This window comes from Eucyclogobius newberryi, unplaced genomic scaffold (genome assembly GCF_026437365.1).
Source record: "Eucyclogobius newberryi isolate DKJ021-1_F unplaced genomic scaffold, fEucNew1.0.hap1 SCAF_2, whole genome shotgun sequence".
Taxonomy (NCBI): Eukaryota; Metazoa; Chordata; class Actinopteri; order Gobiiformes; family Gobiidae; genus Eucyclogobius; species Eucyclogobius newberryi.
This window is the reverse complement of record NW_027315834.1, coordinates 31,312,834-31,325,254: the sequence shown is the minus strand read 5'-3', so window position 1 is coordinate 31,325,254 and position 12,421 is coordinate 31,312,834. Positions and strand designations below refer to the sequence as shown.

General features: G+C 39.3%; 1 protein-coding gene across 1 annotated transcript; it reads left to right on the top strand.

Moving 5' to 3' along the window:
• The first annotated feature begins 52 nt into the window (after positions 1-52).
• pyroxd1 (pyridine nucleotide-disulphide oxidoreductase domain 1) lies at positions 53-6,358 on the top strand. The gene is made up of 13 exons (XM_072455025.1): positions 53-273; positions 362-442; positions 525-644; positions 773-901; positions 1,290-1,363; positions 1,494-1,690; positions 1,776-1,870; positions 2,477-2,579; positions 2,656-2,771; positions 3,174-3,296; positions 4,622-4,759; positions 4,863-4,952; positions 6,100-6,358. The coding sequence occupies exons 1-13, from the start codon at positions 202-204 to the stop codon at positions 6,256-6,258; spliced, it is 1,497 nt and encodes a 498-aa protein (XP_072311126.1). The 5' UTR covers positions 53-201; the 3' UTR covers positions 6,259-6,358.
• Positions 6,359-12,421: the final 6,063 nt, after the last annotated feature.

The window sequence follows — 12,421 nt, the reverse complement described above, 5'->3', positions numbered from 1 at the left end:
AAGAGCGAGCTTGTTCATGCTACACAAGCACTTAGCACACGAGTGAATTTACACAAACATGGGTTAATATCCTCATGTTTTACTAGTGTATTCATAGCAAGCTGGATTTATAGGTGAAAACGGTCCTATTACAGCAAATGCCCTTGCACGGCAACGCAATTTGTGTTAATAAAGTTGTTAGCTTAGCCTTATTTTATAGCAATGGAAAATCAAAAGACGTTTAAATTTGTTGTTGTCGGAGGTGGTATCGCCGGTGTCACTTGTGTTGAACAGGTAAACAGAAATACAGAAATAGCATGTTGTTTAAAATGTGTATACGCATGTCGTTGAGAGTCATGTTTGTTGGTACTATTTCTGACAGCTGGCATCACAGTTTCCATCCGCGGAACTCGCTCTGGTCACTTCAGGTCCACACATCAAAACAGTGACAAATTACAAACAGGTATGTTTTGTTTGTTGTTAATCCCAAAATGTTTGATAACAGAAAATAAACCGTTGTTTCTCGTTGTTTCATTCTGGGACAGGTGTCCAGGACCCTGGAAGAGTTTGGTGTGGAAGAACGACCATTCACTGTGTTGGAGGAGAAATATTCCAATCTCACGTTTTTACAGACAAGTGTCAAAGCTTTGCACGCAAACTCGCATGTAAGTTATACATCTGTAATGAACAAACAGGTCCTAAATTTCAAGAAAGAATCATCTACTGCCATCTTGTGGGCGTATGGCATAAAAGTAATAATAATGTACATTTGTTGTAATTGTTGTAATTGTAGTGTTTGGAGACTACAGATGGCAAAGTCTATGGATATGAAAAACTCTGTATTTGCAGTGGAGCCAGGCCAAGGCTTTTTCTTGAAGAAAATCCATATGTGCTGGGGATAAGAGACACCGATAGTGCACAGGTAGTGCTACACAGCTTTTTCAAACAATATTTAAGTGTAGGGCTGGGTACCATTTTAAATTGCTACCAAAACTAGTTGTTATAACAAGTTTTGACTGGTGCGAGAGCACTATAGAAAGTTACAGTTTCACAACACATCACTTTTCTTCATTAAATGTATTTAATTGGAATTGTAAACATTGTATTTCTGTTTTGTGGTTCTATTAAAATGATGAATACAGTAATAGGTACCGAAAAAAAAAAAGTATTGTTCCGGACCGGTACCAAAAAGTAGGTATTGTTCAAGTACTGGTCCCTGTAAAAAAATATTGAGTCACCCAGCTCCATTTAACTGTAAATCCATGTCATTGATTGAAAGCACACAAACTCATATGTATTTTTATACCCAGGACTTCCAGAAGAGACTGTCTAAAGCAAAACGAATTGTTGTCATTGGAAACGGAGGCATCGCCCTTGAATTGGTGTACGTGTGATGTAAAGTGTTAAATACTGGCTTTTGTAAACAGAATGATGTCGTATGTTCAATTTGCGCATTTTGCACTGTAAATTTGTAAAACTGTCTAACACTATACATTACTGTTTACGTTGAATAGACATGAGGTGGAAGGCTGTGATGTGATCTGGGCTATAAAAGACAAAGCCATAGGAAACACTTTCTTTGACGCTGGAGCGGCGCAGTTCCTCATCCCGTCACTAGAGGTGCACAAATCTCAGAAAACCTTCCCATGTAAGCGGCCTCGTTACACGGTTGAGGAAACAGCAGGAGGCACAGCTCACACCTTCACTGCAGGTTGGATGGAAAAGAAAAAATAATCAAATTTGATACACATCTCACGAATAAATGTTGTCTTATGTGTGGAGTTGTGTTTTTACAGAGAGAAACCACAGGCAAACCTCCACTCCAACCGAGCATGGCAGTGCCCTGGGTCCAGACTGGCATGAAGGAATACAACTACAAGGAGCTGAACAGGTTAGGCAATATATATATGTATATATAAGTGGAATATTTTGATGATACATGCCGAAAGAAGTGCATGATGTGGGAATCTTCTGGTACGGTCTATTGCAACCTGGAATGTAAAATGGGGCAAACTAATATTGTTAATGTATTAACTACAGTCAATTTGATCACAAAACAATTCTTTCAAACAACACTTTTGAAGTAGCAGCTTAACACAAAATAGAAGAACATTTTTTACAGTTGTGTTATTTTTTGGGCTTGAGGCACTTTCAGAAAATAAGAGTTGAATTAGAGTTTTGTTCAGTTCAGTTTCACGTTAATTGACACAATGAGATACAACCTGTAAATCTTTAAAATATGTTAATTAAGTCAAATATGCACATCTTTATAGTGATTACTTTATATTGACTTTATAGTTATCATTTTAACTAGTTGCATCTTCCTTGGGTTTATTTTTGTGGGGCTTGGGTGGTTGTTTTGGGCCATAACTCCATGTTTGACTCCACAATAAGAATAAAAGATCCTTATAGATCATATTTACTCTGCTGTTTTTTCTAAATTGAACAATAGTTCTGTTTTTTTACGTGCTGTTTTCTTTGCCTGCTCTGCACTCAGGGGCGTCACAAGGTTATGGTGGAATATCAGTGTGAGGTAGAGAAAATCTTCACGCCCAGCGACCTGCTCAGTTCTCCTGAAATAACACTAAACCTTGAAACTGGTGAGAAATTGTACAAAAAGCAACTTTCCCCCCTTATTTATTTGCCTTTTATGAATTTATACAACTCTCTTTTTAGTTGGGTCATGGCCAGTTTACATTAGATTGAACAATGGCAAGACGTACGGTTGTGACTTTATTGTGAGTGCCACTGGTGTTGAGCCGAACACAGACGCTTTTCTTCAAGGTAATAACGTAAGTAAAGCATTTTTCTAATGCTACTTTGTACCTAGCTTTAGCAAACTGTGAGCCTGCACACGCACGCACGTACACACAGATACATGCACAGACACACACGCACGTACACACAGATGCGCACAGACACACATGCACGTACACACAGATACAGGCACAGACACACACGCACAGACACACACAGACACACGCACACAGACACACATGCACGCACACAATTGTATTCTATCTCAGTTGGTGTTTTTTTACAGCAACTACTGATATAGAAAAAAAAGTAAATGTATTTACTATTGAGAAAGAGTTTTGTTATATTTTTTCTTTTTACAGATTGCACAGTTACCTTTACAGTTTGAACATTTTCATTAACACTTGATGTTAATCCCAGTGATCTGTGTTTTATAGTTTGCACAGGCTGATGATGGCGGTCTTCAAGTCGACCATCAGATGCAGACATCAGAGTCAGACGTATACGCTGCAGGGGACGTGTGCGCTGCAGCCTGGAAGCACAGTCCACTCTGGCAACAGGTATCATTTATATTACAAGTTCAATGAATGCCAACTTAAACCTTTTTATTGCCTTAAAAAAGGTAACTAAAGGTAACTAAAGTCATCTGTTTCTTCTTTACACTTAATTGCAAACTGGTGAAATCCAGTAACTCAGGACATTTCTGAGAACTTCAGAACTTCTCTGTTCTAGGAACAGTTTATTCAGAATCAGAAAGGGTTTATTGCTATTGCCAACTAAATTCACAAACATAAAAACTTGCTTGGTGACAACAAAATACTTTTAACATCAGTCACTGATGTTATTGAGTGTCATTTACACAGAAAAACTGAAAATGTATTGAATAGGTTATTAGGTTTCAACAAAACAATTCCATAGATCACAGGTATAATCATTTTGGTTTTGGCACTCACATTTTGCTTTCCAGCTAATCCAAGCAGTGGAACAGTGAAAACATGTGTGTTTTGTCAATACCAAATTAAAAACCAGTAGAACACTTACTAGGAAATGTGCTTTACTGGATGTGAGCTGGGTGGCACTGATCTAAATGGCAGAACAAATAAGGGCTTGCAGTTGTTAAATAAAACCATGAGGATCACAGTTTAACCTTTAAACTTCTTTCTGGTTAAATCTCTGTATCTTTTGGCCCAACGGCTCAAAGTGACTGTAATGAAGTGAAGTATTGGTTCTTGGAGGGATCTGTGTGAAGCACGTTCAGAAGTTAATCAAGGGCAGAATAAGTCCATCATTAACATGCCGTCCTCAAAAGTGCAGCTGCTCTGCTCTGTATTTGATCAGTTCTAGCTATTGGTGGTTTTCAGATGTGACGATGTCATGACGTCAGACGAGGAGAAAGAACATTTCCCTCTAGATTACATTGTACTTTGCCATTCAAAAATGTACAATTTTTACCTGATATTTTTATTATCAATTTAAAATGTCCCCATCTGTATTAAATATTATTGCACTATAAAATGTTGTGATGTCATCTGAAACCCAGCAATATGTCTTACTGTCACATTACAATTGTTGTTGTTGTTGATGTTTTTTTACTTATGTCAATGGAAGTCAATTAAAATTTGATTAAGATTTGACCCTAACCCTTCGACATTTGGCTGTTTAAATAGTACATTATGTGTGCACGTGTCCTTGGAGAGTTTTAGAAATACGACTGCACACAAGGGATCTAAACCCATTTTAAAGTACAATTAAAATACCTAAAATGATGCACACTCCTCAGTTGGGTCAGTGTTCTGTATGAAGCCTGTATATCCAGTGTGGGTCGAGCTCTTTGAGTTGCCATGGCAGAGGTTTCTTCAGACTCAGAGTGTGGCGTTGTGCACAGATGCGGCTGTGGACTCAGGCTCGTCAGATGGGTTGGCACGCCGGGCGCTGTATCGCTGCACACGTCCTTTCAGAGCCCATCGAGCTCGACTTCTGCTTTGAACTTTTCTCACACATTACAAAATTCTTCAACTACAAGGTATGCCACAGTTTATCACTCAATCTACTGCAATGTAATAGTTTTTAAATGTTCTCAATTTCAAGCTCACACTGGTTCATTTATTTGCAAACTTTTATTTTAGGTGGTGCTCTTGGGGAAATTTAACGCCCAAGGTTTAGGGCTTAATCACGAGCTGCTTGTTCGATGTACCAAAGGACAAGAGTATGTCAAGGTAAAGTACACAAGAAACATTTTATCGGGTCTTGTGGGGTTGGACACATTTTGCAGTATTTAATCAGACCAAGGTCGTTTATATCTGCTGGGAACAAAGAATGCTCTTACATCTCATATTGAGCTCCTGTAAACCTTAGCCTCAACAGACACTTTAGTCTGGGACTGCTTTGTCAAAATGTTAAAGTGGGAGTAAACAGAGCAAACTGACATTAAGTGTTGATTTCCCCCACAGCGAGTCGAGACGGCAGGATCATGACAAAAAAACAGCTTTTAAAAACAAAAAGCTCACAGAGATGTTTTGACCTTCTTATCCATCGAATGTGGTCACGAAAATCAGATTCTATTGCTAAAACTCCTTTCCTTGTGATATAATTGGTCACAAGAATTCTCCGGAGGAAATCCAGCCTCCATCATGTCATAACAAACTGAATAATGCATGTACAGGAAGCATATTAGAAATGTATTATACACCAATAAATATGAAGAAAGTCACACAAGTATCATACAAGGGACTTATATGATACTTAAAAATATATAAACATGTTCATGCTTTCATTCTTTGTATTTACTGTGTGTACATGCATCAAAATAAAATAAATTACACAAAATAATACATTTTCTCCAGAGTGTTGCGAGAAAGTCACTCTGGCTTCCCAGGCTGTGAAAACCTTGGACTTTTGAGTTATTCAAACCCAAGTCAGTTCAGTTTTCCACAATCACAAATAAATCAAGCACACAATCACCAGTTAAATGTCTGTTGAGTGTTAATGTTCTTAAACTAATGTAGTGATAATGAGATACTATATATGCTTTGTCTTCATAAAATCATATATCAAGCATTTTAGACATTGAGTTGTAGAAATGTTTCTGTGGAGATTAAGAAACAGACTGCATTCGACGATTGTTTTAGTAGTTGACTATTTTTTTACAAATAAGTGTATCAGTGATGAAAATCTAAGAAATAGTTTATTCTATGTGTTATTTAATAATGCCACCGCCGTTGTCGAGTCTGTATTGTCCAGATACAACGATCACATTATGACTAAAGTTATTTTTATAGACGTGAAGTATCGGTTTAGTTGATTAACGGTCGCGGCGCTAGCGGAGCGTGCTGAGGCTAATTAGCGTTGTGATGTTTGGTTTAGGTGGTCCTCAGTGGAGGGAGGATGGTGGGAGCTGTGCTGATCGGAGACACTGACCTGGAGGAGACGTTCGAGAACCTGATCCTGAACCAGATGGACCTGACGCCGTACGGAGAGGACCTGCTCAACCCCGACATCGACATCGAAGATTACTTTGACTGAAGACTGTGAGAGCTCGTGCAGGGTTTACAGGATTCTCTTCAAGCTGCACCTGTAAAGAGAATATCTATTTTTGAGTTTGAATAAATGACCACTTGAAACTGAAACGTCTAAGTCAGCAATCACTTGGATACTCAAAAGAAGTCAGTGAACACAATTGTCCTCCCATGTGTCTAATGCAGAACATTGTAAAAGTAAACATAGCCCGCACATTAAAAGCTGAAGAAAGTTTCCTTTGTATTTGTAGAGAATAGGATATGTTCAACAAAATGTGTGGTAAAATAAAACACCTTTGTTCCGATGTAAGTGATACGTGTTCATGTTTCAGGCGAAGTGGCTCACTCGCCGTCTCCGCGGACGCTACAACAGTAGGCACGATCACGTTCTCAAAGATCTGTCCTTTTGTGTGGAAGATATAGTACTTGGGATGTGTCTGTTTTGCATAAAGAAGCGGAAAGGCTGGAAGTTGAGGTGGATGTACCGTTGATCCAGGCGTTTTGAATCTGAAAGGGCACAGCCACGTATTGCTTCATGTGTGTTTGACTCAGACTTGTACTGCATGGCCCTGCACCCAACGCAGGTATTTGTAATAACAGTGTATTAGTATGTGAGTTATGTATGTAGTATGTGAGGCAGAACTTTAAGGACAAAAACTACTGATTTAACCTTCACTTCAGGCTCCAATCTTTCTCCCTACGTCCATTAACGTAAAGATGTAATGCAGTGGTTTGTGTAAATCCACTTATCTCTCCTTGGTAAGTATCAATAACTGTGAAGTGTTCATCCTCCTCTGACTAATCATTGTAGGCCTATAAAGTATCGATAGTGTGTTTTCTGGGTCAGAGGTCACTAGGACCTGTCCATTCTTGCTCTGCTGCTTTGGCTGATAAGGGTAGAAACGTGACATGTCCTCTGCTTTACTCTTTAAAGCTTATGTTGCTATGACAATGTTCAAGTCTAGGATAAAAATGCACACGACCTTCTCCCTTAAAGTTACTTTTATCATGATGAGTTTAATACATATGTTCCTACTATGTAATGTATTTTGAGTTACTTTGTGTGGAAAGTGTGTTCTACAAATGAACTTTCCTTGCCAAATGAGGTCATATCAGGGGACAAGGGCGTGTTTGATATATTCTGTAATAAAACTCATGTAACACATGTAGTTTACAAGTCTATAAAGTCCAAGATAGTCTGTTTTTAACCTTCAAGATCCATGTGATCGTCTGTGTCTTTGGAGGATGGATTTAAAACACGTCTTAGTGGCAGCACTTTTGACATTCAAACTCATTTGAAGATGGATCAGACTCATGCAAATCTATTTTAATTCAAGTAGATTACGGATGTGACGTCTTTACGTCGATACTTCTATGGTAAAGGTCGAGTTACGTTTGTCTTCTGGTTTAGGTCTTCGTTGTAATCATGGATCTTTTCAGATGGTAATGCAGCGCTGGACTGTTGTAAATCCACTTTTATCTTATTCATTCTATAAATGCGTTTATATCTGGAAAGTTGTGCGTCTGTTACATAATTATCAAACACTTCCCGTGACCGTCGCGTCATCGCCTACGTGTGTTGCGTGCCTGCTATTTATTTAGGTTGGGAAATAGAACCCTAGAGGGATACTGCCATGGCAACAGCAGCCATATTCTGACTGTCAGAATCAATAATAATTAAAACCGCAAGCAGCATCCCTTGACCATATTTTTATTTATTTAGCTTTCAGCTGGAAACAGCATTGTCCAATCTGCACCTAAAGATGATTGTTTTTTATTTAATAAATTCGTTATTAAATATTGTGTTCAGAATTGTGAGCGCTCAAATGTCTTGTTTATGAACTTCGAAGCCATAGCAATCCCAAGCTCTATTGGGACAAAGATATTTTGTCTGCTGTGTTGTTGTTGTTGTTGTTGTTGTTGTTGTTGTTTTGTTGTTATGCTGCACCCTACTGGACTGAGTGTGGACTGGAGATCAACAGAGACCATAATAACAAAAGGGGACTGTAATGTAACACTACGATGCTCTTAACTCTATAATACTCCAATTAATCTTGTGATATATCGGTAAGTAACTATAGCTTTACATAACATTTGCAACTGGACTGTAAGAAGATTCAGCAGATTGATTTCCTGTTTATTATTTTGAAACCATAAAACTAATTCAGTTCTTTCTCTTCCTATAAGTGATCTGTTCTTTTCTTCTGTATCTACCTCTGTATCTACCTGCGTTGCATCAATGAAATTTCCCCATGTGGGACAATAAAGGATTATCTTATTTTATCTTGTATGCTGTACAGTGAATGAGCACATGCTCAACAGTTTCTGGTTCTTGACAGTGATGACATAAACCGGTGGTATTCAGTGACCTATTGAGTCCAGTGTGGTCCATTCTCATGTGAGTAAAGGCTCTCTCTTCCCCGTCTTCTGCCCTTGGATCTGCAACACTTACTTTCATACTTTGTATCTGATACAGACGCCGTCAAAGATTCCAACAATCCTGCCAAAGTTTATATACATGACTCTTCATGATAGGCTTGATTTCAGATTTACTTATTTCAAATCATCACATCAAAGAGTGTTACTATTGTTATTTTATTTTTATTAATTTTTTATTAAGAGTATAAGATGTTTTATATAAGAGTGTTTTTTATTAGTAGTTTTGTAAGTTTTTTATTATTTACTTCTGTACCCACTTTGTGTTGCAACACTGGAATTTCCCCATTGTGGGACAAATAAAGGCTTATCTTATCTTATCTTAATTGATCAACAGTTTATGAGGGCATTTTTAGGAGGCCTTCACCTCTTTCCTGGACAGAGAGAGTATCAAATAGAAGATGCTGTATAGAATATCCTGTCTACGATCAGATTTGTCAGATTAAATTCTGTGCAGTGCAGAGAGGCTGTCAGAAGCACAATGTTGTGACACTGTACATTGTTGTTGCTGTTGCTTTTAGTGGCGTCTGGCAGCCAACTAACTGCAAAGGTGCTTTTACCGCCATCTACTTTATTCTTTCGACTCTATTCTTCAATTCTAAAATACTAATTAAATAATAATGTTTTCTTCTTCTTCTTTTGCATTGTCATATCTGCCATATTGTGATGTCATAAAAGCCAAGATTCTAGCCAACTTCTTCTTTGGTGTTTTACAAGCGTTACATTACCGCCACCCACTATAGTTCTACATCTTAGACTTTAGACTTTATTCTATAGTGGCTCATGCGAGCAGGTAAAGGTGCATTTACCGCCACTACTGTAGTTATATGACTTTAAAGTGTTGTATGCTTTAAAGTCCCTGACTAAAGAATGAAGTCTAAGGAAAAAGTCTGAAGAATAAAGTCTAAAGTCTAAAGATGAACAACTACAGTGAGGGAATAAAGTCTGACGGTAATGTAACGCTTAAAAGACCAAAGAAGAAGAAGTTTAAGGGGAGGGAAGAGTCTGAAGAAGAGTCAGCCCTGGAATAAAGCCGGTCGGACTCTGGAAAATGAAGTCTGAAGGATAAAGTCTGGCGGTAATGTAACACTTGGATGCCAACCACCATAAAACAACGAAGACGAAGACGAAGATGAAGACGAAGACGAAGACGAAGAAGAAGACGAAGTAGAAGAAGAGCAACAGGGGGAGGTAACGTAACACCCATCAAACACCAAAGAAGACTTTTTCAGTTGGATTTGGAAAGTCTAAGGTCTTAAGAATAAAGTCTAAAGAATAAAGTAGCTGGCAAATAAAGGCACCTTTGCAGTTGGCTGCCGGCCACCATTAAACACAACAACAACAACAACAACAATTAAAGCCGCAAGCGGCAATGATCGGCCCTTGCCACGCCGCCGCCGCTACGCCGCCATGCCGCAAGAGGAGGGGGCGCTAACGCGCCCCAATTGTCCTTTTATTACGCCAACTGCTGAATCTGTGACGCTGTCACATCTTCTCCCCTTTGTTTTACCATCAAAAAGCAATTTTATTTCGAATTCTTGGCAAAATGTGCGGCTTTGCCGCACAGAGACCGTGACTTTTTGAATAAAAATGTGGATACCTTTTGATGGTCCACCCCTGAAGATGAGTCTCACCAAATTTCAGGTTAATAGGACGAACGCCCTGGGAGGAGTTTGTGAAAGTCTAAAGTGTAAACATGTTCTGGCGATTTCCCCATTGGAATAACGTGGAAGGTTTTGGTCATCGTTACGGCAACGCATAACAATTATGACATGGGTCTCATTGACTTTTTTGATGGGGATGCCAAAATTGAGTTGTGTGTCAAATTTCATATAATTTCGCAAAACTAAACATTTAACCGCCATATAATATCTGTAGGGGGCGCTGTGGCGCCAAATTAATTTATTTCACTTCAAGTAGGTTTAGGGCAAAGAGTTTAACAACTGATTCTAATTTGACGCAATTCGGACTTTATCTGCGCAAACGACATAAATGTTAAATTTGGGAGATTTCTGAAATTCTAGCTACAGTTTGCGGCTTCGCCGCACAGAGACCGTGAGAGGTATCAATGTAATTTGGATAACTTTTGATGTCCCACTCCTCAGTAGCATTTTCACCAAATTTCAGCTTTTTAGAGCCAACGCCCTGGGAGGAGTTCGTAAAAGTACGACGTTTGGAAAAACTCCTGAGTCATGCTTAGCCATTTTTGAACCAATATGGCCGACATTTGGTTGGGCGGACGGCGTTGCCGTCCTAATATTTTCCCGAGAAGAAGAAGAAGAAGAAGAAGAAGAAGAAGAAGAAGAAGAAGAAGAAGAAGAAGAAGAAGAAGAAGAAGAAGAAGAAGAAGAAGAAAGAAAGAATAATATTCCGATGCGAAAACAATGTTTCCCATTTTTCAAATACCATAAACTATACATTTTCGGAAAGCGCTCGCGCTTTCCTACCTCATGGTGTGGGTCCCTCGTCACTGACGGGTACTTTCGTTAATTTTGAGTGGGCTCCGCCCCCTTTGTTTTTGACCCTCTTTACAGTAATAATGTTCAATTTTTGCATTACATGCTTATATGCACGGAACATGCAAGAGATGGGGAACGTATTCGTGAGCTACTTAGCGCAAATGAGTGCTTTATATGGGGATGACGACCAATGTAAAGTGCTCGTTTAGTGCGCACTTTTGCACGGGCTTCGCCCGTTTACAACGGTAATGTTCCATTTTCCTACTACTAATTAGTATGCACGGGGCGTGCGTGAGTGACGGAGTGCTAGTGAGTGCTTGGAAGTGGGCGAGCGCTTTGCGCTCAATTTCGCGCGCACTACGTGGGCACTTTCGCAGCCGTGCTTTGCACGGCCTTACGGGACTAATATGCCTCTCGCCAGCTTGTGGCGCTCGGGCCTAATAACAGTTGACTTCAGTCGAGTGGGTTCACCTGTTGTGAAAAGTCTGCTTCAATTGTGTTTTCTGCTTTTGTGAGGCGTGTCTCAATCAGGGTAGGACATTATTTCCTTTGAACTCTAACTGGGTTTATGGGCCTTTCATATCATAGTTTTTAAGCATTTGACGAGTAATCACGATGTGGTTTGATTTTTTTTCCAAAGCTTACGCGCTCGTCGCTCACCATTCCACCGGGCTTGCCCACTCACTCCCCTTTGACTTTCATTTGAGCTGATATAACTTGTATCTGTACTGTCTCTTGTCAACTGTTTTATTGCTCTAAAATGTATAACAACTTTGAGTGCATTATCAGGACCACATAAACACAATTAGGCATATACATGTCCAGGGCCGGCCCCAGCACATTTGGTGCCCCCCCCAACAGAAAAAATTTGCCAAGCAAAAACACATATATATATATATATATATATATATATATATATATATATATATATATATATATATATATATATATAACAATTTTCATTCGATTTATTTGTCAATTTTCATTCGATTTATTTGTCAATTCCAAAATAGTGTTTGGATACATGTCAATCAAAACAATGTAATAATTTCACTTTCATGCCGCTCTTACAGTCACAAGATGGCCGCTGCACTCGCCGCGCCTGCACAATTCGCCGTCTCTCTAGATTCCGTTGCCCTCGCCGGTTTCTCCTTGAAGGGAGGGAGTTGTCGGAGAGGCGTTGCCGCACACGGAGCACTCTCGGAGCATACACCCGCTTCCCTCCCGCACAGCCCCAGCATTTCACCGACAGCGCCCGCCAATACCTCACCTCGA